This window comes from Emys orbicularis, chromosome 2 (genome assembly GCF_028017835.1).
Source record: "Emys orbicularis isolate rEmyOrb1 chromosome 2, rEmyOrb1.hap1, whole genome shotgun sequence".
NCBI classification, from domain to species: domain Eukaryota; kingdom Metazoa; phylum Chordata; order Testudines; family Emydidae; genus Emys; species Emys orbicularis.
Window position 1 is genome coordinate 84,013,693 of NC_088684.1, and position 27,756 is coordinate 84,041,448.

Genomic DNA, 27,756 nt, shown 5'->3' on the forward strand with positions numbered 1-27,756 from the left:
TAATTTCCTGAAGGGGTAATAATGGAGCTCGGCTGTTCTCAGTGGTGGCAGATGACAGAACAAGGAGCAATGGTCTCAAGTTGCAGTGGGGGAGGTCTAGGTTGGATATTAGGAAACACTATTTCACTAGGAGGGTGGTGAAGCACTGGAATGGGTTACCTAGGGAGGTGGTGGAATCTCCATCCTTAGAGGTTTTTAAGGTCAGGCTTGACAAAGCCCTGGCTGGGATGATTTAGTTGGGGATTGGTCCTGCTTTGAGCAGGGGGTTGGACTAGATGACCTCCTGAGGTCCCTTCCAACCCTAATCTTCTATGATTCTATGATTCTAACAAGAGGCCTTATCAAAACTAGATACAACCAGCCAAGATGGCAGTGCCTGAGCTAGGTCCTTAAGCCTTTGAAAGATGTTAATCATCATTAAAGGATCTTTGTATCCTCAGTGGTCCAGTTCCTAGAAAATGCATGAGTCTAAAGCCTATGTGTGTGTGTAACTGGAGATAAATTTTAAGTAGCAGCCCTGGATCAGATGGGCTAGATCAGAGAGAGCTCTGGACACGGAGAGAAATTGTGCTGTACACTGCAGCATGATGCTCAGAGGAACACCAAAGAGGGCACTAAGCTGTTAGCTATTTACTTCATTAACTGAGACTACTTCATCTAGTTTAGCTGATGAAAAGTGCAAACCCAGCTATGTTATACAAACCACTTCTTTTGTTTTAATTCCATTTTCTCTGTCTTTAATAAACTTTGTTTTTGTTAAGATCACTGCTGTATGGGCAATTTTGCACAGACATCCCTTAAGAGATGCAAACCTTGCAACCAATTGCTGAAGGGTAGAGAGTGTCTGGATCCTACTCCCTGCTCTCAGTCTCAGACAAGAAGCATGGACAAGTGTCCCATCCCAGTGAGTTGGGTTACAGAAGGACTAAGCAATAGATGAGAGTTGTTGTGTGTATTAGTCACAAACCTAAAGATACAAGCTGCAATATAAAGGTCTACTACAAACTGAAAATAACCAGAAATTCAAATTTCAGGCTGATATTCAAAGAATGTTTACTTCCTCCCCCTCCCCCCTTTGCCATGGAGTGAGCAAGAGTATAATCATTAACTTTAAATAGATTAGTTTTACATTGACTGGTGCCAGAGGAATCTTAACTACATACTTTTGCATTTAATTCCCTTAAGAAAACATCTGGAAAACCAAGAACACTATTTTATTATTGTTTTTAACAACAGAAAGAATGTAAGTTTCATTCTGAAGGGAAAGGAATAGTAAACTCATCTTGCAATCCCTTTCAGACCTTGATATTTAATTCATGTTTTGGTTTCAGCTTTCTATGGTTTGTTACAGAGATTTTACAACTAATTTGGAGATTTATTCTGTTTATTTTGTATCCCATAGAGTTATTTTTCTTGCCAACCAAATTTAATCCATTAATTAGTAGTTCTTGACTTTTTTTTAATAATATAGGATAGCTAAGTACCATGTAGAAAACTAAAAGTTTTAAAAGCAGCTTTGGGCATTATAAATATAAATCATCAGTGTATTGAAAACAATTCTAATGGAACGTAGCTAACAGATTGGAAGAATTCCTGATGCTAGCAAAATTCTATCTTTCATTGTAATATCACCATACAAAGAAGAAGCTGAACTCTGAGGTAGAGGGGACTGTTGTAAAAATGTATTTCACTTTTCTTTTGTGTCCAAGATTTAAGGCCTGACTCCTTAGAAACAAACAAAAGTATCATAACAGTTCATTTGGGGATCAAAAATCATATTTTTTTCTCATAAACTGGTATGTCTTCTGATTCACAGTGATCAGAAAGGTCTACGTAAAAAGCCAGCTGACCAGTGCACAGGATGCAAGTGTGAGGACAAAAGAACAAATTCATCCCCAGTGTAAGTCCATTCACTTCAGTGGAATTACTCAAGAGGTAAATTTGACTCAAGAAGTCAGTGTCTTTTGAAATGCAGTGGAACAGACAGAACTATAAGAAACATGCCCTGATGTTCAACCTTCACAACGAAAATAAATATGGGTGACAGGAGGGATGTGGAGAGTAGAGAAACAGGAAGTTGAGGAGAGTGCTGGGCTGAGAATGGATTCTGAGACAATGCCATGCTTCCCTCCCCTGAAATTGGGTTTGGTGGGCCCCCAAGTATGATGACTGAATGAGATGTATATCTTCACACAACCTCCAGTTTTTTTCCTTGCGGCAATGGGCTAAGGAATTCCTCTCAGTGATGCCAATGAAAAATCCCAGTGAGTATTACTGAAATGGAAAGAAGACAAAATGGTTGTAGTCATACATGGAAGTGCATAATGGAATGTAGTGAGGAAGTAGAAAGAGAGAGGAAGGCCTTGAGCAGAGTAAGAAAGCCAGAACTGAAGGCATGTGGAGAGAGAAGCCTGAAAGTGTAGGGTTAGGAAGAGTGAGAGACATTTAGGTAAGGGTCTCCTTATTTGCTTATTCCCATTCAGAGGTTTCATGAAGGAACAAAGAAATTGCCATAGCAGATCAGTTCAGATGCCTTATAGTGATAGACACAAGGAGCTCTATCTATTTAGCTTAACAAAGACAAGGCTAAGAGGTGACTTGATCACAGTTTATAAGTCCCTATGTGGGAAACAAATATTTGATAATGAGCTCTTCAGTCTAGCAGACAAAGATATAACAAGATCTGATGGCTGGAAGTTGAAGCTAGACAAATTCAGGCTAGAAATAAGATATATAATATAAAACTGTGATGGCAATGAACTTCCCAAGTGGTGGATTGGATGTTTTTTACAAGAGATGCTGTAGTTCAAAAGGAAACATTTTGGGGGAGTTCTATGGCCTGAGTTATACAGGTCAGACTGAATGATCACAATGGTCTCTTCTGGCCTTGGAATCCATGAATTAAAGGTCCAGCTGGTATGCTGTCTCTGACAGTAAACAGCATCAGATTCTTCAAATGAGTATGTAAGACCCCGGAAAAGACAGGTATGCAATACCATGCCTAATGTGGAAGCTTTTTCTGAACCCCGGCAGTTAGTGGCTGGCTTAACATGGAGGACTGATATCCCATATAAGAGCCAGATCCTCAGCTGCTGTAAATTGATCTATACCAACTTAACCTGCTAAGGGTCTGGCTCTGTTTTTATCCAGCTAATGTAACTGGGGATATTCTTATCCCTACAAGTATCTAAGTTTTTTGTTTCAATATCTTGTGGCAATGAGTTCCATGGGTTAGTTATAAGTTGTGCAAAAATGTGTTTTGTTGTAAATATGTTTAATTTATTAGGTTCCCTCTTGTTATTGTATTATACTAAAGGATAAATGGGAACACCCAATTGACCTTTTGTTTATATTCATAGTTCTTCTCTTATGAAATCTTCTCTCTAACCAGTCCTGATCATTTTAAATTTTCCCATACAAAAGTCCTTCCAAGCCGCTAAATTGTGCTTGCTGCCTTTCTCTGTCCCTTTCCTATTTCTACTATTTCCTTTTTGAGGTGATGTGAACAAAGCACAGAATCAAAGGGAGGGGGAACCACCAGTGTATACAGTAGTCCCATTGTAATATTTTCAGATTATTTTTCCCCTTTCTTAATACAGACAAGCTTTTAACTGGCTTTTTCCCCTAACCAATACTGCACAGTGAGCAGATGTTTGCATTGATCTGTCAGGAATTATGCCTATATTATTTGGTGGTGATAGCTGAATTGAATAACAATATGTATGAGAAGATCAAACTGTTCTTTCCAATGTGCATTACTTTGTACTCGTATATAATTTTCTCAGGCAAAACATAGCTTAGCATTGTTTGATTCTTTGGAATTTCCTGAGTCTTCAAAATATTTTTAGAGTTGTCTTAAAAACTGATGAATAAGCAATTCATCAGTTTTGGCACCACCCTGTTTACCCCCTCTTCCAGATCATTAAGAACAATATTCATTATACTTTTGAGCTCCTCAGATAAAAAGTATTAATACATTAAGTACAGGAGTACTTGTGGCACCTTAGAGACTAACACATTTATTTGAGCATAAGCTTTCGTGGGCTACAGCCCACTTCTTCGGATGCATAGAATGGAACCATCCGAAGATGTGGGCGGTAGCCCATGAAAGCTTATGCTCAAATAAATGTGTTAGTCTCTAAGGTGCCACAAGTACTCCCGTTCTTTTTGCGGATACAGACTAACACGGCTGCTCCTCTGAAACAATACATTAAGTGACACCATTCTTGGCCCCTCCTTTACACAAGATGAACTCTAGGGGTGGATCCTGGTACTTGTGTGGAGCCTTACTGACGTCCTTGGCTCTCCAAATTAATACGCTTCCATATTGAAAACTGGTAACTTAATTATATATATATATTTAAAATCTCCACAAATGTCTAATCTAATGTCAAAGCTTTATAGCTGTTTGAAAAAGAAACTTCAAAGTTTTTCTAATGTAGACTACACCAAACATACAATGAATCATGTTAACAGAAGTTTAATTCTGCAATAATCTCATAACTGAAAATAAAATAAATCCATTCTCCTCTCCATCTCTTTCTAATACTTGGAGCTCTTGCTTGGATTCCTGTTTGAAAGTGAAACACTGTGACAGATATGGTACATACCTTTGTATCCCAGAATGGCTACTGTTATTGTTAGCAAGGCACACAAAATATATAGTAATATGATGGAGAACTTCAGTGCCCAGTTATTTTTACATTTGGTACATTGAGTCCCCTCCTGAATACCTGCAAAAGAAGATGGGACTTTAAAATCGTGTCAAAGAGTAAATCTCAGCTTTTATTGTGGTTTCTTTGTCTAAACCACATACACAGATAATAATTGTACACATACTTGTCTACACTGCAAGTGAAGGCTAACATTCCATGGACTCCAGGCTCACTATAGCCATACTTTAGTGATATGTTCCTTTTTAGGTTTCAGATGAGTAATAACTGGATTCAATTTAACTGGAAAACCAGATGTAGCTTTATTTGGAAAAAAATCCACTATTATCATGAGTCTAATAATGACACTAGGTTGCAATTAAGCCAAAAATTTATGGCAATATTCTCTGTCTAGATCCTGATGGTAATAATTCAGTTTTAGCATTCAACTTCCCTGCACTGTTAGCAGTGGGCGACATATACACACACATAAAAGTAGAACTGAAATTAAGTACTACTCTGAATGACCGAAAGGAGACTTTTGCCCTATTTGGCAACCTTTATATTGACACATGGACTTAGAAGGAAAATATTAGCACTTCATTTTATTTGCACTGTGTAAAATAAGGTTCATGGGAAATTTAGCAACGTAGTTAGACTGGTATATCTCCCTGTGTGGACACCACCAGGAGTTATATCAGTATAATTATGCTACTCGTACCATTTCCCCACATAAGTGAGTTCTAAAAAAGAGAGAATAGGGAAAGGAACCTCCAGTTGTGAGAGAAAATGAACCTTTGATATTTGGTATTTGGCTTTTTACAAAAGATATTGATGTCAGCCTGTTGTGGGACTCTTCTGTCAATGATCATAGGTTATAGCACATACATAAGCATTGCAAGCTTTTATTAGATTATCAAGAAATGCAGGGGAAACAGGGACATATAAAAAACATTAGAACATGAAGACCATGTTGGAATGAATGGACCAGACTGAGCCCTCATTAGGCAAGGATGAATATAGCCCCCAGCGTCTATTAAAAATGAACTTCCTTGACCTTTTACCTTATTTGTTTACTACTAATGGAGTCACCAAGGAGAGAGCTTTAGTAGGTTCTGTGTACCAAATTACTGAGCTAATGAAAACTTGCTCAGCAATTTCCCATGGGGAACGACCCACCAGCTGATTTTACTTTTCTCCAACTTGTGACCTTCTGTACAGTGTAATTCTTCAGGGAAATGCACAGGCAGCTTCAGCTGTGTTTATTGAGGACTGATGATAGAAATAGCAAGTTAAGTCAACTCTTGTTATCTCAAAGAGTAACAGGTTCTAGTGGTTTTCTTAAACCTAAAGTGCTTTAAAAAGGGATTTTCATATTGCGGCAAATTCAAGAAGAGAGATTTATACATAAAGTAAGTTTATTTGATGAGTTATTTTCTCAGTCCCCTTTGCTAGTGTTATTTCATATATCAGGCTTGGATAAGACTGAAATGAACACCTCACAGGCCAGCTCCTTCTTACACATTATGGTTGTGGTGAAGTCACACCATAATCTTATTGTTGTGACATCACATTTTGTTACAATGGGATGGATGTGATGTCAGGAATTCAAAATTATGAAGTCACTGTAGGACATAGAGGACAAGCTCAGTTGGGAAAGAGCAATTCTTTTTCCAGATGAGATACAAACCTCTCAGTAAATTGATAAATGTCGCAAAAAACGGTGGGAAAACAAGTTAATACATTTATGTTCTAAATCTAGGTTTGTTAGCATAAGCCATGTGGCCAGAAGCTCCAGAGGGGAAAGGGCTCTCTGCTCCCTCTATTGGTGAAAAGAGAAAAGTCCTGATAAAGAGAACTTCATTTGCATAGGCTATCTACCCACAATCCTGCTAGTGACACTTGGGGAGTCACCATAACTAGACATGAAATTGGATTTTGGGGGCAGTGGGCTCCCAAAGCAGCTTGGAGAGGGGAAGGGGATTTTATCTTGTGAGAAAGAGCTGGCTTGTACACAGTCTTGAAGTATTTGTGAGAGGGAGTTGTTTTGCCTGTTAACAGTCCCTAGAGAAGGAACACAGTTTTCCGGGTGGGGGCTTGGGCCAGTTTACTTATTTGTCAAGAAGATCCCCAAATACACTGAACACAGATCTTCTTGCTGTCATTAACAGCTTGGAGGGAGGGTTACTTTAGGTGCAGTGGAGTGCATGGTGCTTTCCAGACAAGTTTGAAAACAAGGTCCCTCCTCTGAGAGCTTTATAATTTAGGACCTAATTTTGTAAGTTTCTGTATGCTCTAATTATCCATGGAAATTAATGGGAGTTCAGGGCACTCAGCACATCACAGGATTGGCCTCTACCTTATACAGGTAACAGAAAGCTTGATCCTGCTCTCATTAACTTTAGTTAATGAGAGCAGGATCAAGCCATAATAAGAAAGGGCAACAGACCACAGAGGTACAACACAGAGAAAAAGGCAGAAAAAAAATGCATATTTGATATCAGCTGTATGTTGGAAATTTGTTTGTATTAAAGTCCCACATTAAGGTTACTCATTTTCAACTTATCTGTTTGCTGACACTGTACTTAATTTGATTCCCTGTGCAATGTAACAGGCTGCAACTCTCACTGATGTCCCTGAATTTAATACTGTTCATCATCTAGCACCATAGGTGTATTAATATTTCACAAGCCACCTGCTTCCTTCTCTTGGTTTTCTCTCCCTATGTATGGTCCAATTAAACAACACTTGTGCTTTATGGATCTTTCAGTTTCAGTGTATTTCAAACGGACATAAAAATAGCACCTGAACGTGAGATAGACTCTTCATTTTTTTAACAATCCACTACTGTCAGTATTGAGATCACACACACACACACTACAGCAGCCACAAAGACTTACGTGATTTACTTAAGCAATCTGGGTTTAAATTCTGGGCCATATTTTGTGTGTGTGTGTGTGTGTGTGTGTGTGTGTGTGTGTGTGTGTGTGTGTGTGTGTGTGTGTGTGTGTGTGTGTGTGAGAGAGAGAGAGAGAGATTCCCATTCTTGTCAATTTAAAATTAATTATATTGTAATCTACCCCAAGATCTAACCCACATAAGAGCGGGAGCAGAGAATCAGGGAGTTGTATGGGGGTCCCTTCTTCCCCAGCCCCCCCACTTTGGAGCATTGCACTGCAGAGAATCTGGCCCAGATAGCTATATCAATTTAACCTCTTCTGGGCTGTGGTATTTGTCTTATGTCAGGAATACATGGATATTCATTTTGTTCCTGATAGTGGCTGGCCTTCTGATTAACTAATTAAATGGAGAGGACTACTAAAGATGATGAAAACCTGGATCTGTCTCAAATGAGAGAATAGGTATTGAACTATTTCCAATATCTCTGGTGGAGCTTGAACAGTTTAGGTTTGCTTTGCTTAAGGTCCATCCAAAGTTGGTTGATCTGGTACATAAGAGGCATTTGGTATGCATTGTGAATGTGGTCTCATTAAAGTTGCCTTGTAGTTTGTTAAGGTATTTTCCTTTATAAAGGAAACAGCCATATTAGTCTGTCAGACTAACAAGAGGCAACATGGGGAAGGATTTAGAGTGAGTGTAGGGTATATGTAAAAAACTGCAGCTTGGCATAAAGTAGGTACCTTCTCTCAACCTTTATCATGGGAGCACAGAGACATGGCTTGAAGTCCATATTCGATCTTTAACCAGGCAAAACTTCCACTCGAGTTAATGGCATTTTGGCTATTTGGAGCCTGAGTATAAAGACTACAAGATTTGGCTTACAGTGAATCAGTGTTATCTGGCTAGGTTTGTAACAGCTCATTTGGAGATCTTTAAATTAACTCAGTGGAACCAGTGTAGGACATTTTCCTACAAAGGGAACATATGTAAATCACACAGAACTGGGCTTAGCTTGAATCAGATCTTTGTTGTTCCCAACACAACATACTCCACTATGCATTCTCTACACATGGTTCTGATTCCATCTGCTCCCAGACATTTGTCACTAGCTTTGCATACCAAAAAGTCAGGATCACTTCCGGATGATGAGCATTGCTCACTGCTGACTTTATCAACATTTAATAAATATCAGATGTGACATGCTGTGCCTTGTTTCATTTGACACACTTTTCTTTTTCCTGACTTATTTTAATATGAGCTTTGTTTTTTCTATCTCTCTGTTGGGAAGACATCTGGCCAAACAGACAGCAAGTCAGTACAAAGGGATCCTGCTGGCTCACATGTTTTGGGGACCTCCATCTCTGTGAACCAAGATCGTCACAATAAACATGCATGAGAGACATCCCCCTGTTACCAGCCTTTGTAGTATTTGGTTTTATAGCATTACTTTCTAGTGACTGGGAACTTTGTTTTCCTGCAGGGGGTATCCATCTGCAGACTCCTTTTGTGCTACAGATAAGGCAGGTTTTTTTTAATTACAGAAGGCTAAATGCATATTCCCTTTGCGAGTATGCAGATACCTTATCAAAAGCCAGATGCCTCAAACATATTCTGTTTCAAGGACCATAATTTCAAATGTTTGAGTGTAACATGTATACTGTACAGATTTTCCTGCCAAATACTTCTTTTGAAATATTTTCCATTGAGCTCTCTTCTTGGCTCTTGCTTCAGAAACTTAGGTGGCCTCATAAAATCTGTGCTATAATGTAGAGTTGTGATGAAGACACAAGGTTCCCTACATAACCATGACAAAAAAACATTGGTAAGATAACTGAAATATTGGAAGAATGTAGTGCAGGAAGCCAAAGTCAATGCACTATTTAGGAAAATTCCTTTCCAGTGTGATTCAATATTGATACAGCATCTCTTGTAGCGTGCAAGGAAGGCTTCAAGTGTAGTTTACAGGCACCTTTACAAAACATTATCTAGAATCATGGATAACTAGAGTCATGCACCTAAATCCATATTTAGTCTAATTTTAAAGAGGCTCAGTACAAGCAATTCCCATAGAATAAACACGGAGAAGCAGATTTTTAAATATATTTAGTTGCCAAAAGAGGCAGAAAGGCACCTAGTGGGATTGTCAAAAGCACCTAAATGTCTAACTTCCTACTGCTAAGGGGAGTTAGATGCCTTAGTGCTTTTGAAAACCCCACAAAGCATCTATCTGCACATTTATACATCTAAATACATTTAAAAATCTGATCCTAAGTAACTAAAATCAGGGACCCAAGTTTGAAAATTTTAGCTGGTGTACTTGACAAGTAAAATCATGATGCTCTAGCGTTAAAGACTGATAAATCTTGATAAATAACTTTAAGCATTAGGAAGGCGGTCTAATATCAACGGGGCATAAAGAGGCAATTTTCAGACTTTGGGTCCTACATTTAGGCATCCAGATACGCATTTGGGTGTTTGTATTGACATCCCAGACACCTAAAATAAGTATCTGACTGCCTGAGTGACAATTTGAGCACTGAAGGGGAAAGATTAGGTGCTCAGACATGAAAACTGGGCTCAAAATATTTAATATTTGGATCTGCTGGAGTATTAAGGGAACAAAGGGCATATTGCATTAGTATGTTCTATGCTCAAGTTACCAATGTTAACCTTCAGTAAAGCTTGGAGATTGTAGAATCCAGGCAACCACGAAGTTTTCGCTGAGATTTGCAACTTTTTCCTTCATGTGGTTTTTATAGGTTATTAACCTACTGCTTCATGGTATGAATCCATATAATCCCAAGTGAATAGTTAGGTTATAAATAGCAAAACTGATGATTCAGATAAATTCTGATAGTTAACATACCTTAGAAAGCAAAAAGTCTGTAAAACATTTAAATCACTGATTTTCTAAAGTTTACAAATTACAAACATAGGCTGATTTTTGTTGATTTTTTCAGGAACATCCTCTCTCTGTGTTATTTTAGAGGTTGATTCTGCATCATAAAGGCTACAGTGGGCACTGAGGGTGCTCAGCAATCACAGGATCAGGCCCTTAGACTATGGTTATTAAGTACTATATAATTTAGGGCCAGATTCTGCCACCCTTACTCAAGCTGAGTAGTACCTTACTCCACAATTCTTCCCTTTGATTCCATAGGGCTCCTCAGAGAGTAAGATACTGCTCAGAGAGAATAAGGTTGGGAAAATCATGTTGGCCCTTAGTTTATATATTAAACACACAAAACCTATTCTTAAAAGAACATATGGTTGCAAAGTCAAACACTCAAAAGTTAGGTAATGCCAGAATTAAAGTTGCCTGTACAATGCATTCCCAGCCTCCTCACCCAACCAATCCCAGCTTCCATTCTCACCCCTCGCTCTTGGTCCTGGTCTTCTTGCCTGCTGGTCCCAGTCTCTTTGCCCAGCCAGTGCCAGTCTCTCTCCCTGCACCTGCCTCTAGTGCTGGTCTCACAAGTCTCCTCCTCCCAGTCTATTTCTTTCACTCCCCACTGTTCTGGCCTTTTGTTCCCTCTGCATTTGAATCAGATAGATTCCTGCTCTATGCTGCCTAGGTGTCAGCAAGGAGGTCATTGAGAGCACAGGTGAGATGGACTCCCTGCTCTCAGTTCCTGTACCCAGCCACACACCAGCCCAGAATAGCTGGGAGCAGCTGTTACAGGGAAAGTCCAGCTTCACACCTCTAGCTCTGGGCTGGGGTATGCTCAGTTGCTGTGTGAGGATGATGCATACACAGTCTGGTCAGAACTAGGAGCTGTGAGAGTCTTAAGCATGCTCAGTGAGGACAATCTTTGGATATTTTAGCTGCTAAAATAGAAGTCTCTACTGAGCATGTTCAAACTCTGATTTTTCAAATTCTTATTACATGGCCAGATTTTCATGGTGATAGTAAAAGGCACAAAGGTCACCCTCCTGCCAAATTTTGAGTTCTTGCTCCAAAGCATGGAAAAAATCACCAGAATTTTTTAACATGTACAAAACAATGTATTTTCCCCTAGCCTTGTTCTTAGAAATAGCTGAACCATTTTGGCTGAATTTTTCCAATATATTCAGCCAGAAGCAGACACCTGGCATGGAAAATTTCAGCCCAAATGGTTAAAGTTTGGCAAAATTATAAGTAACTGAAATTAAGGTTTTATAATGGGAAGTGTTAGACAACCTTAATAATAGGCAGCACTACCTGCCCCGCCTATCACACTTCTGAAGTTACATGAGAATCTCAGGTTTCTTTAAAAAAAAAAAAAAAAGTTTCTAGCTGCACTGGTTGCAGAGAAAAGCTTGAAAATGTGATTTACAAAAGCTCAAAACCAGAAGGCAAATAAAAGAACCCAGCATTTATTATTTTTTTAAATGTAATGATTTTTAAACCAATCTTATGATTGGGGGGGCTGAACCCTAGTTTTTGAATACTTGGGGTTGGCAATACTGGAGATACTTCAACTTCTATTGAGGTTAATGGGAATTGAAGGCACTTAGCACCGCCCATGAACCTCCAAGGCTGTCAAAGGCATCCAATGGAATTAAGTAGAATTCCAATAGGATTTGGGAGCCAAACTCATATAGGCCATGTCTACAATTAACGGGGATTGATGCTGCTGCGATTGATGCCGTGGGGGTCGATTTAGCGGGTCTTCGCTAAATCGACCGCAGAGAGCTCTCCAATCGACTCCGGTACTCCACCGGAACGAGAGGATTAAGGTAAATCAACAGGAGAGTGTCTGCCGTTGACACAGCGTGATGTTAGACACCAGAGTAAGTTAACCTAAGCTACGTCAACTCCAGCTACGTGAATAACTTAGGTCAACTTACTGCGGTAATGTAGACAAACAAGGCCTTAGACACCTTTGAAAATCCCAGCCTCAGTGCTTTGCTGGATCAGGCTCTAAATTCTGCACATGCGAAAAGTAGGGAAAGTTCTTCACTGCAAGATCTATTCTGTCACATGTCGTGGTCCCTTTCCATGAATCCATTATCCCCTTCTGACGTAATAAAGGGTCCCAATTGGCTGGCATTTTCTCTGGAAAGCTCCCAACATCAGAAATACTTTATTATGTGCAGTATACACAATCCCTTTCATTAAAGGAGGGAAGAGCCCTTGTGATTCAGCTTGACCATCATCTCGCACTTATTTATATAACCCAGCCAGCATTTTGGCTTTGTACTTGTTCATTGTAGAATACAGAATGAATTGTCAAGGTTCCTAATTATACACCTCAACAACCATAACCATTTAATTATATAGTATTACCAAACAATGTCTTGCAGTGATTAAACATTCAATACCTTAATTAAAAGGGTACAGAAAAGGTCTAGCCACAACACAGGCAAACCACTGAGTGTCTGAATGGTATGTTACACAAATATTATGAGCAAAGCTGTAGGATTGTCATGGTAAATTTTGAGGAAAATCATAGATTTGTTATAGTACAATGTCAAGCCATAGAAATGTGGTAAGATTATTAAACACTCAGGGGACATGAGATCTTTTAAACCATTATATTAAAACAATGCATCCAGATCTAAGATCAATCCCAAAAAACAAGCAGCAAATGAGGGTACTTTGAAATAATAGTCTTCAGCGGGTGAGCTATCACTGCATTCAGTTAATGCAAATCAAGCAGATGATCACTGAGTGCACTGCCCTGGAAGTAAGGAAATCCAATTAAAACCACTCAGAAGAAATAAAAACTAGAACTGCTAAAAGAATTTAAAATTGTGTATGAATTAAGGAAGTGTACACTGACTCACAAGACAGCCAAAACACCAAGTAGCATTCCAGCTAAACATTTTTTTCAAACTGAGCCACATGTTTGCACACACGCATGCAGAGGAGATTTAGGCAGAATAACTGAAGAAAATTCCAAGCAGTAAGATTCATTGGATTGTGCACGGCTGCTACTCTGAAAAAAGTCTCCTTCGAGAAGAAGTGGAGCCCCATTGTTTGAGTAAATTAAAACTCAACTGAACTAAAAGCTGGAAAATATATAGAAGGGAGCTGTCCTACAGAGGCAGGGCATTTAGCCAGATGGCCTAATATGTCTTTTCTTTCCTTAAATCTGTATAATTCTATGATCTTCAATTCTTAATCAAAGCAAGGAGCTTCATCTTGAATGTTCCCAATGGAACATAGTTCCTAAATAATGTTGTATAATTTGAAGACCAATCAATGTATCTGATCTTTGTTCCCTAATTTAACTTACCTTTTGTTTTTCCTTCAGTGTAATGTATTAGACAATTTATATTAGTCTAAATTTTTATACCATGGTATCGGAGTGAGAGTGATTTCAGTAATGGTATCTTGGTAGTTTTAAGGCAGAAGAAATAAGAAATGCTTGCTTCACTGCTCTTGAGCTCCCTTTAACAGGCCAGGTTAAAGAAGTACCATCATAGTCCCGGGAGAAGCTGTAAGGGTTCTTGGTTATGATGTTGAGCACCAATGATATTTGCATGGAGAAGGGGTTTACTGGGGAAATAGTGACATTGCTTGGGGCAGATGAAATTCCCAGGACCCTTTCAATCAACCTTTGCATTACTATTTCCAGACTTTTTGAGTGCTCTACGTGGCAGCCTTAACATTCTTTTAACATAGATTTGAAAAAATGAAAGCATGTGCCACTATTTTGTAAAGCACAGAGGAACACTCTCTCGCCCAATATCTATACACAATGAGGCAAGGGCTCCTTCTTTCACACACATTGTCACAGGCCATATTCCATAAGCCACATATATTACAACGAAAATTTCATTCAACTTTCTTATGCATTCATGTGCAAATCCAAAGAGGATACTAGGAGACTAACTGTTCTGTAGAAATGTCTGTAAAATTTATATTTATGCACATGTGCAGTGCTAATGGAATATTGTAGTTTTATTGTATAACAATATCCAGTGTGCATCCATGAACTATGTTTTTAAATTCTTATAACTCAGAAGAACCGAAACGAATTTTCACCAGACCAGTGTAAGACGCATCTATGCCCTTGGGAAGATATTCCTGACAAACACCAAGCTTCCATCACTTCCCATTGCCACGCTACAGCTGTCCAAATAAGGTCCCAAAATATTTTACAGCAGAAAAACTGCATTGTCTTTTTTTTCCCATGCTTGCAAACTGCAGAAGCATCTTTACTGAAATTTTCAGACTGAACAAATGTGCCACATTCCAGTTGAAAAAAATAAAATAATGAAAATGATTGGGTATCCTTAACTATAGGCTTCACAATATAGTCCACCTAGAATATAGTAATGGAAAACTGACAATACAGAATTGGAGTAAGTAAATCATGAGTTAACAGCTTCAAATTAATATATAGCCCTTATCCTGCTGCCACTGAAGTCAATGGCAAAATTTCCATTGACTTCATTGAAAGTACGATTAAGTCCATAATGTAGGAAATACTTTTTTTTCCCATATGAAAAGTCTAATGGAGGGTGCATATAATGAGGTGCATGAAAAAGACCAAGTTGAGCATAACAGGACTTCATATAAGAACATGAATATGGAAAACACTTGGACTCCATCAACTATGCATCATTTATTTATCAGGCTATGGCTGTGGATGCGCATTGTCCAAAACCATTTCTGACTAGCCTTTCCCATGGTGTCACCAGCAAGCTCCAGCTCTTAATAGTGTATGGTTGCACTTCATCACTGAATAGAAGAGGAAGATCTCTAGACACATTACATCAAATTCATCTTAATGTGACTGGTTACAAATCCATTGACTACAAATCCATTACTAATCTTAATAAACTGCATGCCCACCTACAGAAAGAAGTTCAGCTCAGCTTTAAATATTGTTCTACTGAAAAAGACCGGGTATTAACTTCTTTGCTCTCTCAGTTTCCTGGCAGACACACTTCTTTAGTATCCAATTACCTTGCTATAAAGTAAGCTCAGCATGAGCTTCCCTCACCAGACCAGAGCCTGTTTCAGGCAGTTGTGCCAATGCACAAGGGCTCTGTAAGGCAAGGAAGCCACAGTTCTGATTAATGGACTTCTCTCTGTCTAGGACTAGCACTCCATAAGTTTGGGAAATTATCTGCAATTGTGATTTTACTTCTTATTTTAAATTCCTTTATATTTTGGGGTGGTAATTTTCATGGCACTATATTTCATAAAATGTTGTATGATGCTCCCAGCACACTGGCAGAACAGGGTCTAATAGATACATTTTTTCCCCCTCTTAATTAAGTTTTAGAAATAAGCAAATGCTGCATTCTACCTTTCTTTGCAAACAGCTTATGAATCATAGAATTAAATCTGCTTGTCACATGCTAGAAATGAGAAAAAAAAAGCCATTTGATATGTGGAATGGTGTTCTGTGCAGTTTGTATTTACAGTCCAGGTAAGCAATCAATAATAACATAAACCCTGTTGAAATAATATATTTACTATGCCCCTTATGCCAGTATCTTCAAATTTGTATGTAAAGGAATAAGTCTGTTAAGTAGATAAAAATCCTACTGCAAATGGTAAAATACATTAGTCAACAAATCTGCAAACCCGTTAAATGTGTGCACATCTGCCCAGCAACAATTTGTCACGTTTATACATAGGGAAAATTCATTGAACAGCCACCTAATTAAGCAATAAACATGTTACCGCATGTTTACTATAGTATGTGCTGGCTGTTAAGTGTGTTAAAAGAACATATAACCCTTACTTGATAGTTTGTGAAAGCTTGAACAAATATTAATTGTAGGCTTTTTGAAATACCTTTTATCATCTGAAATGGCAAGGAAGGGAGAAACTGTATTTTCACTTTAGTAAAGAACATTACTGAAAATTTTGAAAAAAGGCAATGTTACAGACAAGACAAAATCTTGGCTCATGACTGGATGAAAGCAGTCATGTGGTAAGTCTGAAAAGTATGTTTGCTTACTTGGAGGTGAATACTACTTGGAGCAAAGCAGGCAGGAACGTAGGTCACTGCACTAAAAAACTCAGGATCCCAATTCTGATCTGACTTATACAAATATAGCCTCAATGGTTCCGACAGAGTTACCTCTGATTTATATGAATGCAAGTGAGATCACAATCAAGTCTTCACTCTTCACATTTTTGTTTAAAAATATTAATGCACAAGCACAGCAACCTGTTTATAAAACAAACTAAATTGCCTTCATGTCTTCAAAATTCAGAGTCACTGAGTCCCCATTATGCTTTCATGCTCAGCGAATTTTCAGTTGAAAAATAATTTTGGTTTATTAGGAGTGCAAAAATTGTCTAAAAATGTCTGTTTCTAGGGTTATATGTTCTTTTGTAGTTCTATTTAACATAAAACATTTTTAGTTGGTTGCTTGTATGTCAAGCTTCAGCTCAGAGTGAAATCTTTCCATGTCTGAGCTATACACGCCTAAAAAGCAGGATGGGGAAATGCTGATAGACTATTAACTATAGCTAATGCCACACCATGAACCATACCATGAATGGTACAGCTTTCAATGTGATGTTGAAGTGTTCACATGTGTTTCATAAAATATGTATTTCGTTAAATATATTTCACAAATCACTCCCCGTGATGTGTGAGCATCTTATTCAAGCCTGCACAGGATGAAAATGTTTGAAGACCTAGGCAGAACACTTTCACAGCAGAGACTATTGTGTTTGACTACTTTGCATGCTTTTCTTGTTCTTTACTAATGGCTTGATGAGCAAGAAAAGACAATTTCCTGTACATTGGTTTAAACACAGCATTGCTCGTTTGAATAACTTTTGTCTTGCATACTCTTAATAAAAATATATTGAAATTATTTTTAAAGGTGGACAGATTCAGCTCATATAACTGCTGCTGTGATAGTATTTTTAACTGACAAGATCCAAGGTGTAGTTGCTATAATTGTATAAAACCAAGTAATTAGGATGCAGAGTTACACAATTAAAAGTGTCACTTTGACATGGATGTAACCTTAAAATAGATGCAGCCAATAGACTAACCTTGAGCATCTCCAGTTGTTTTAATCTGTCAGCTGGAAAATGTTCTGGCAGCTCTTGTGTCATAGAATCAGATGTGGCTATGGCCAGCCACGGTATCATGCTCCCTTAGAACATCTAAGGCTGGTCTAGTCTGAAACACGAGCTCCCTTTCTCTTCCCATCTCTATTTTCTCAAGATCTCTGTTCAAGTGAACAGTGTTTTTTCAGAACTGCGTCTTCCTAAGTATTTTGTCAGGGATGCAGTAGCAAATTTAGGGCAAAATCTTGCTGCATAGGAGAAAGAAACTAGAAGATAGAAGAGCAGTCATATTTTAATAGCCATTTAATTTCCTAACTATTAAAAATACTGTATTTTATTGAGCAATGCTGTATTGAGGTCCAAAGCTCCATGGGTGTGAGTGGCACAAAGTGTCCCTCTTGCAACCAACTCAGCAGTGGACACAAATGGTGCAAGAGACGCAAACAGGGACAGGCCACAGCTTACCTCTCCACTGGCCTGGTGTGCAAGAGGGGAGCTAGCTACACTCCTAAAGGTATATAGCACCTGATGTGCTCTGCATGCACGCTGGCGAACTCCTGCTGGTATGATTCAGCACCACATCACCCCAGTAAAGACAAAATAGAGCCCATAATTAGTATTGGAAAAGAATAATGACCACCACCCATTAGAGATTTGAAAGGGACTCCAAATAAAGGGGATGAGTGTGGATCAATAGCTGGTACTCAGTACCCTGAGACACTGAATGATTTTACTTACAAAGACCATAATAAAAATGTTTGTTCTAGGAACAAATAGGATGAATCAGAAGACATGAACTCCGGATATGAATGAAAAGCCTGTTTGTGTCTAGCACAATTGGAGATATTGTTTAGGAACAGTTCATCCATGTGAAACTATGACCCTGTAATACTGCCAAGGTCTGTGAGAGCTTTGGTGAGTAAGCTCTGGTTCTGCATGCTAATATTGCAGAGTCGAGCAATCTTATCTGCTTTGTTTTCTCCAGGGAACATGTGCAAATTGTAATGTGTAACACAGTTATTATGTTTATTTGGGCATAGGCTTTCGTAGGTAAAAAAACTCACTTCTTCAGATGCACGGAGTGAAAATTATAGATGCAGGCATTACATAATGACACATGAAGAGAAGGGAGTTACCTCACAAGTGGAGAACCAGTGTTGACAGAGCCAATTCGATCAGCGTGGATGTAGTCCACTCCCAATAATAGATGAGGAGGAGTCAATTCCAGGAGAGGCAAAGCTGCTTTTGTAATGAGCCAGCCACTCCCAGTCCTTATTCAAGCCCAAATTAATGGCGTTAAATTTGCAAATGAATTTCAGTTCTGCTGTTTCTCTTTGAAGTCTGTTTCTGAAATTTTTTTGTTCAAGTATAGCTACTTTAAAATCTGTTATAGAATGTCCAGGGAGATTGAAGTGTTCTCCTGTTGGCTTTGGATATTACCATTCCTGATGTCCAATTTGTGTCCATTTATTCTTTTATGTAGGGACTGTCCGGTTTGGCCAATATACATGGCAGAGGGGCATTGCTGGCACATGATGGCATATATAGCATTAGTAGACGTGCAGGTGAATGAGCCCTTGATGGTGTGGCTCATGTGGTTGAGTCCTCTGATGGTGTCGCTAGAGTAGATATGGGGACAGAGTAGGCAACGAGGTTTGCTACAGGGATTGGTTCCTGGATTAGTGTTTCTGTGGTGTGGTGTATAGTTGCTGGTGAGTATTTGCTTCAGGTTGGGGGGCTGTCTGTAAGCGAGGACTGGCCTGCTTCCCAAGGTCTGTGAGAGTGAGGGATCATTTTCCAGGATAGGTTGTAGAGCGTTGATAATGTGCTGGAGAGGTTTTAGCTGGGGGCTGTACATGATGGCCAGCGGTGTTCTGTTATTTTTCTTGTTGGCCTGTCCTGTAGTAGGTGATTTCTGGGTACCCGTCTCGCTCTGTCAATCTGTTTCCTCACTTCCCCAGGTGGGTATTGTAGTTTTAAGAATGCTTGATAAAGATCTCATAGGTGTTTGTCTCTGTCTGAGGGATTGGAGCAAATTCGGTTGCATCTTAGGGCTTGGCTGTAGACAATGGATCATGCGATGTGTCCTGGATGGAAGCTGGAGGCATGTAGGTAAGTATAGCGGTCAGTAGGTTTCCGGTATAGGGCAGTGTTTATGTGACCATTGCTTATTTGCACTGTAGTGTCCAGGAAGTTTTTACCCACGAAAGCTTATGCCCAAATAAATCTGTTTTTAAGTCTTTAAGGTGCCACTGGACTCCTTGTTGTTTTTGTGGATACAGACTAACATGGCTACCCCCTGATACTTGACGGTTATTACGGGCCAGCTTCACCCATTGTTTCTACTCTTTCCGGGTGCTTAAAAGAGGGCAAATTTACAATTCTGAATTTCTGGGTGGCCCCTCTTCCTATAAAGGGCTGAACCAAAGCCCCAGAATTGGATATCCCTGAATTTTGGGGAAGTTTGTATCCAGAATCAGAACCCTAATCTGTGGCTTGGGCCCATCTCCAGAGCCTTCTTCCGAGCTGCTCACCACATTTTAAAAGGGAGATTTTGGCTATTTTGTTGGAGTGCTACTTATTTCTTGACAAGAATACAAAAATGGATGGAGGGGAAGAATGAAAGTTCTGTGAATGAGCTGTCAGTATGGATTGGGGAAACAGTATAGGAACAATGGAGCCCTAAATCGTGCTTTCTGCAACTGCACAAAAATGAGTCAACAACGTGCCCTGTAATGCCAGTGATTGTTAAAAGGCCCAGTAGAGAAAGTGGTGCCTTTGGACGACAGTACTAGATAGTAACTGATTCATTGTAATTTATCTCGGCAGACATCCTCAGATCTGAAGTGACCTGTGTTTTCTAGAAAATTTGGAAGGTGCCAACTTTTTAACATGGATGTAGAAGATATTTACTGAGGCAATCTTGTTTAGATGGCATTTATTGATAGTCACAAACTATTCAATCAATTTGGTCTTTATTATCCTGTTCTGACCACAGTGGCTATTGTGACCATGTTTCTTGGTAACAGAACTATAAGTAAATGTTGCATTCTAGAACCATTTGCCCAATAAGCTATTTTACATTATACAAATCTAAAAAGTGATATAACACATTAAAGAAATGCTGAAATGCTGTATCATTTTCTGAAATATTGGACACCTATTCATGAAGGGAGCAGTATGAAAATATGTTCTATTGGGGACTCGGGGATGGCTTCCTTAGCCTTTCCATCTCAGTTCTCTCATAAAGCAACTTGTCAGTTTTTTGACAGGGTAATTGGTAAAGTTGTCACTGCAGCTGCCTTTTATTGCCAACAAATGTGAGTCCCAGTGAGCTGTAGCTTTAATTATTCACTATTCTAGCCTCAGAGGGGAAAAAATTGCTCTGCTTTCAGCTATAACTCTCTCCAGTGCCAGGAAGGGAAAGTGAAACATGCCTTTTAGGATCTGCAATGTGGTTGTGACTCTGCTGCTTCTTCCTTCAAAAATGGCATAATCAATTTAGGGATTGTGTGAAACACAGAAGCTTGAATGTGGCAGGTTCTGGAACACATCTGGACCCAGCCCAATTCTCAGAACAGGCATTCTACTAGAGAAAAGCTCAAACAGATGGTTGTTTTTTAAAATATATAGTTTCCAAGATTTGTTGCAGACATGACATCATTTTTTTCACTTGCTCATCCAACAAAGAAGATGAGAAGAAAGAAGAAAAAAAAGAGGAAACAAAGAAAAGAAAAATCTCTAGAATTCGGACAGATGAACCCTCTTTTGGACACAATTATGCTTCATTACCTCTGACGGCTGTTAACTGCTTATATGCCAGAGTAATATTGTGGATGCCTTAGATCAACAGGTCATTTGCTGCATTTCCCAAGGATGCCTAAAATGCTGTAAAGAAAAGGATTAAGGACTGTGTCTTCCAACTTATCTGTACAGTGCCTGGGAAAACTGAACAAAAGAAGAAAATCCCTTTGAATTCTCATTCGGTTTCAATGTTGGGATTCTATGCCAAGTCCCAGTGGCTTGAATCTAAGAGTATTCTGGTTCATCAATACTACTTTCATATGGAAGCTGAGCCAACTTCTTTTCACAGTTACTCTTGTGGATCCCCACAGACGTGAATGGTACTGCTCCAATGTATCCGAGAGCAAAATTTGGCCTGTCAACTGTTGCCCGTCAATGTTGTCTGACTGCTTTGTAAAACTTCTAGCAAAAGCACAAGCTGAAAATAATTCAGTTTTGCTGAATCAAATTACCCCACACACTCTGTGTGGCCTGAAAAAACTAGCCAGTTTCAAGAACTGGTAGTTGTTTATTTTGAGAGAAGATGAATGTTAGATTCTTTGCATTGTCTGCCTCTAAAAATATATAAATATTTGCTTTCTTTGATTTAGACTTTTAAAAAAATGTGCTTACATTTATTTAAGTGGACTGGATTTGTTTATCAGCCATTACTGACTGAAATTCTGTTTTCTTACAAGAGTATTATGCTAGATAGGTCAATAGCTAATGGGGTAACTTACGCTACAGGTTGAGTTAGTTTTTGGATGTTCATGCACATCCCATTAACCTCCAATTCAAGCCAATGCACATGCACTCAAATTGGCAGGATTTGTCCCTAAATCTGCATTTGTGTGATCAAAGAAGCAGTTATGGACTCTCAAGTGAACACATCATTGAGGGAGCATTTGTAATGTGGATTTTGAAGACATTTAATCTGAATATTACTATTAAAATTAAAGTATGGGTATTTTAAGTTTGGCCCCCTCTAAAACTCTTCAAATTTATCCTTAGTGTATCTCCACCACATAAATCAATGGAGTTATTTGCTCACAACTGATAGTCCTTGGTGCTGTACAGAATATGGAAGAGACGTGACCCTTGTCCCACAAGTGGTTTTACCATTTAAGGCTCTAATCCTGCAACCCAATACATACTTCCCACTGGAAGCAGTCACAGGAGTAAGCACTGAGCCCAGCAGGCAGTGTTGGAAGGATCAGGCTTCCGTAGAAACGTCATAAGACTGTAGAAGGAATTTGCTTCCTTCACATGGAGTTTCTTTCTTCTGTTAAATTCTGACCTCCATTACACCAGTGTAAATCCAGAGGAATGCCACTAATTTCACTGAAGATACTCCAGATGTACATTGATGTAGATGAGAGCAGAATTTGACTCAGTACATTTAAGATATTACTTGTCAATATAAACTTTAGAAGCCCTCTTCAGTAGCCCTGGTATCCTATTTTAAGGAGTTTCTTAGGCTTTTGCTCAGCAGGGTCAGTTTCAGAACAAAAATAATGTTCAAAATTGTTCCATATTTTCTCACAGCCAAATCCAATAGTTCTTATTCACTCCCTGTCCAAGCAAAACTCCCACCAATGTCAGTTGGAGTTTTGCCTGAATCAAAAGTAAGCATGGTAGGATCTGGCCCTCCGAGAGCAAGGAAATCAAAAACTAATGAGCTCATGCTGACAACCACTTCTCAGGGGAGGAAGATATTGACATGACTTGTTTGAGGAATTTCTATAAAAGGGGTGAGGTCATAATAATTTGTTTTTAAAAGTTAAAGAAATGCAAAATTGAGTCTCAGATTGATCACAGGGCCCATTTGTGATGTCTCCTTTACACTAACGTTTCAAAAGTCTCTTCCTTTATCACACACCTGCTGTACTTGAGAAAAATACTTGAGACAGTTCCTACTTAGGGTAAACAAGATGTAGACAATAAACAGAGCATTTAGAATGCTCTATAATTAACAACATATTAATTAACCACACATCTTTGTTACTATTTTCTTTTCTAAGAACTGCTTCTCTGAGGGTACTGAGAGACCACTACATAATGTGACCAAGGGCTGTGCAAACGTCCTCCTACTGCTCTACCAATAATCCTCAATCCTTCCCTGCTACTCCAATCCTGGGCCTCTCTTTGGCAGAAATGGCAACTTTGCCAGTCTAAGGGGTAGTTCTAGGATGTGGAGAAATGAAGACAAGGCTGGGAGCAATAAGCTCTTTGTTACCAGACTCTGAATATTAATATGAGGAGGTAAAAATTGTGTAGGTCACAAGGATGCATTAACTCACTAGTCAATTATCTTCAATCCTATTCACGCTTTGGAATCACCTCTCTTTTCCCTTTCTATGCATAGAGTATGAGCCGTCTTATGGGAGCTCTTGAGGGTCTCTTTGGCACTTTTCTAACAACAGCAGTCACACATCTAAATCCTCCTGTATGGAGCTGAAAATGCGCAAGGACCTAGATATTACATACCACTTCTATCTGTTATTCTTCATGCCTGTGGAGTCTGAATTCCAGAACAGATGAGAAACAAATTTATCCACCAGAGAGTTAAAGCTCTAGACAACGTGGGACTAAAAATATCAGAAGTGTTTCCAGTAGAAATTTCCATATTGTTAATTTCCATCTTGTTTCAATATGGAAACTGTATCAGCTGTATGAATAAACTCTCATACTTTTAACTCTCACTAAGTTTTATTGCTTCTTTCTTAAAACATCCCTAAAATGAGCTTTCTCTTTACATCCCTTTCACTAAAGTCCTGGTCATCTCTTGTCTCAAATACCAAAACCTCCTCATCACTGGCCTCTTTTCATCTCTCCTCTGATTTTTCCAATGTATCCAAAGCATTACAGCTAAGATCATCTTTCCTGCCCACTGTTCTCACTACATCACTTTTCTCAAAGGCCTTCGCTGGTTTCCCCATCCCTCTGCATTAAACTAAGCTGCTCACCCCCATCTTCATAGCTCTTTGTTATTACACCTATAAATTTGATCTCTTTTCCACCTCCATATGTTCTTCCATTTCTTCTCTCCTAACGGCTCCCTTTTTCCTCTCCTACCTGTGACTTTGTACCTCCTTTCACTGAGACCCTGATCCAAATCCCACTGAAATCCATGGGAGCTGGATCAGCACTAAGGGCTAAATCCACAAAGGGATTTAGGCGTTGCAGAGCTCAGTGTTACAATGCCTAGCTTTTTAAGCACCCTCCCACCCAGCAGAAGCCTCAGACCCAAGTTAGGTGTCCAGACTCCCTGTAAAATGCATGGGGAGAGTTAGGTGCCTAAGAATAGGATTCATTGAAGCCAGCTCACTGAGCACAGAGCCACCTAAGATAGCCAGTAGGAAATACCAAGGAGAGGGACAGGGCTTAAACCTAGTCCCTCATAGATGGGTAGGCACCTAACTCCGGACCAGGGGAATGTGGCTATCTGTGCTCAGGATTCACTGCCGTGAACCCTTTCCTGGAGTTAGGCACCAAAGCCTGGTCAGCCCTTTCTCACGAGAAACCCGAGGGAAGGGGAAAAAAACCTCCACCCCATTCTTGCCAATAGCCCAATGGTCAGGGAATACAAGTGGGAGCGGGGAGACCTGTTTTCAAATCCCTGCTTTGAAACCTAGATTTGAACATGAATCTCTCACATCCCAAGTGTGTGCCCTAGCCACCAGGCTGGAGTTTCATTCTCTCTCTGTTCATAATCAATTAACATTTGATTATTGTTACCGTGTGGAAGAGCTTCAACAGCACAGACCGAGAGAGCTCTGCCCCAACATAGCCAGTAGTCTGGGGATTAGGGCACTCTCCTATGAGGGGAAGACCCAAGTTCAAGTCTCTACTCCAAATCAGGCAGAGTAGGGATTTGAAAATAGGTCTCCCGGGTGAGCGTTGTAACCCCATGGCTACTGCGTACACACCTACCCACCCCCAGCCTTGAAAATTCATGATCTGGCTACCCCCAGCTGCCTTTCTGTGGTAGGAATGCTCTGTAAAAGCAGAACATATACAGGCGGGCGAATGCCTACTTTGGGAATCCTGAAAGGGCTCAAGGGTGAGCTAGAATGGCTGAGCAGTCAAGCAGCATCAGGACATAAGTGGTTTTGCACATGATCATCAATGGAAATGTAAGCACCTAGTGGACTTTGTTGGCAGAAACGTAAGTGCCTAGGGAATTTAGACACGTAAAGGGTTGTGTGACAACTGAGTGAGGGGAGGGGAGGGTTTAGGATCTCAGTGATGCCTAAATATTAGATTTTGGTGCCCAAAATGGCAATTAGGCACCTAAATCCCTTTGAGGATTTAGCTCTAAACCCCCTTGGCCTGGAGTAGCTTCTCATTTCTTACGCACCAACCACTCTCCCTCGTCTCCTTCAAACTCCACTGTGACACTCTGGACCCCTAAGCAACACCTGAAACCCCATATTCACCACTGACATATGTAAGATATCATATGAAAAGTCATGATCTGCAGAAACCCATTGTTCTGTCCAAACGTATATATTGTTAGTGTGTATCATAATCTCATACAGTTATGAGATTTTGCTGTATGGTTGTTACTGAAATATGTTGCAAGTTTGCTAGTGGCATACAAAGAAAGCAAATCACTCACAGGAGGGTGCTCGAGGATAGAGTGTACTCAACGACCATTAACAAGCAGGGAAGTTATAATCCAGGGTTTTACAAGGATAGTTGCGTAAGCACCACACAATGGGGACTGCTTGACCCCATGACCCCATTGCACAAGACCACACCAGAGGGATTGCTCAACCGAGCGATTCAGGGAAGCCCTCCAGCACATGCTGAGACAAGTTTCTTCTAGGCACAAGGACAAAGGATATAAAAGAGGGAACAGTGGCCGCATGTTTGGCCTCACTCCCCCCACAACTTAACATCTGGAAAAATACTGGAGGACAAATATTGAATGGGGAAAGGTGGTCCCAGGCTGGAGGAGAGTTCCAGCCTGTGTATTGAAGATCTGTATCCTGCTTGTACTATCTGTCAGGGTGAGACACTGTTTGATTCAAATCCTGTGTAGTTTATATAACTTAAACTGCAAATTTATTGTATTTCTTAGGTAACCAACTTTGATCTCTATGCTCACTACTTATAATCACTTAAAATCTGTCTTTCTGTAGTTAATAAACCTATTTTATGTTTTACCTAAAACAGTGTATTTTGCTTGAAGTGCTTGGGAACAAAAACTGGTGCATGTCCTCTCCACATTGAGGGAGGGGTGGACAGAGTTATAAATGTACAATGGTCAGGCTTCTGACCAGGGCAGGATAGTACAGGTCAGGGGAGCAAAGTTGGGGAGCTGGGGGGAATTGGCTGGAGTCCCACTATTGTTAGTTCATGAGTGGCTGGGAGAAGCATTCATGTAACTCAGCTGGGTGTGTCCCTGCCTGTGGATGTCTGTGTGAAAGCAGTACCTACCAGAGGTTTGCAGCTTGTCACAGCATCACAGGGGGAGAGGGAGCCCAGGTTGGCGGGACAGAGGTCTCAGCAGTACCCCAGTTCCAGGTAGCACCCAGAGACACCTGTCACACCCTCCTCCAAATTCACTTTCTTCTGGGCTGCCTTCCAGCTCCAGTGGTCACCCCCCACATGGTGTCTGCCTACACACTACCTTTTCATTGAGTTGTATATTGTATTGTATCCACTCATGGATTTAGACTGAAAGCTTTTCAGGCAGGGACTCTGCTACTTGTTTTGAACATTGTGCCATTTGTACAGTGCCATGTACACCTACAGCACTATATAAATGTAATGCCATGCCTACTCCAACTGCCAACTTGACAACCCAGGCTTTTGATGTACTGTAGAACCACATTCTTCAAACACAACATACAAAATAGAAGAAAAACAAGACAACAACAAGTGAATCCAGCCATTTCCACTAAACATTCAGAGGAAGTTTTGCTTCTATCAAGTGAGGACTCCAGTGTTATTGTCAACTAAAGATTCAGGAAAAGAACCAGATGCTCCCTGAACCAAGGGTATATAAAACAACATTTATGAACTTGGCATTTCAGGCCTGCAGTTGTTAAATAAACTTTTGTGACAGCCCCGAACTGATTTGGTTGTTGGAAGAGCCAGCAATAGCAAGACACTGTATAGAAAGCCAGTATTCAGATCATAAATACTTTTCAAATGCCTATTTAGTCTGCAACTAGGTGCATGGGGGGAAAGGGATGGGACTGTACAATGTAAAACAAGTGAATCTTCAACAGGTTTCATCCTGGTCTGTATGTCTAGAACATAAATTCAGTGCTGATGTAGTGTGCAATACTGATAAGGACAGGTCAGTTCTACAGAGCAATCTGGATTGCATGGTAAACTGAACTCACTTGAACAACATGCATTTTAATGCCGCTAAATACAAAGTCATACATACAGGAATCAAGACTATAGGTCACACACATGATGGGG

At 39.8% G+C, this 27,756-nt stretch overlaps 1 protein-coding gene across 1 annotated transcript in view; it reads right to left on the reverse strand.

The window, feature by feature from the left end:
* COLEC12 (collectin subfamily member 12) overlaps positions 1–27,756 on the reverse strand; it is a 105,606-nt gene that overhangs the window by 31,781 nt on the left and 46,069 nt on the right. The window contains exon 2 of the mRNA XM_065398317.1: positions 4,611–4,733. Coding sequence (XP_065254389.1) covers positions 4,611–4,733 — 123 coding nt within the window. The remainder of the gene's footprint in view (positions 1–4,610; positions 4,734–27,756) is intronic.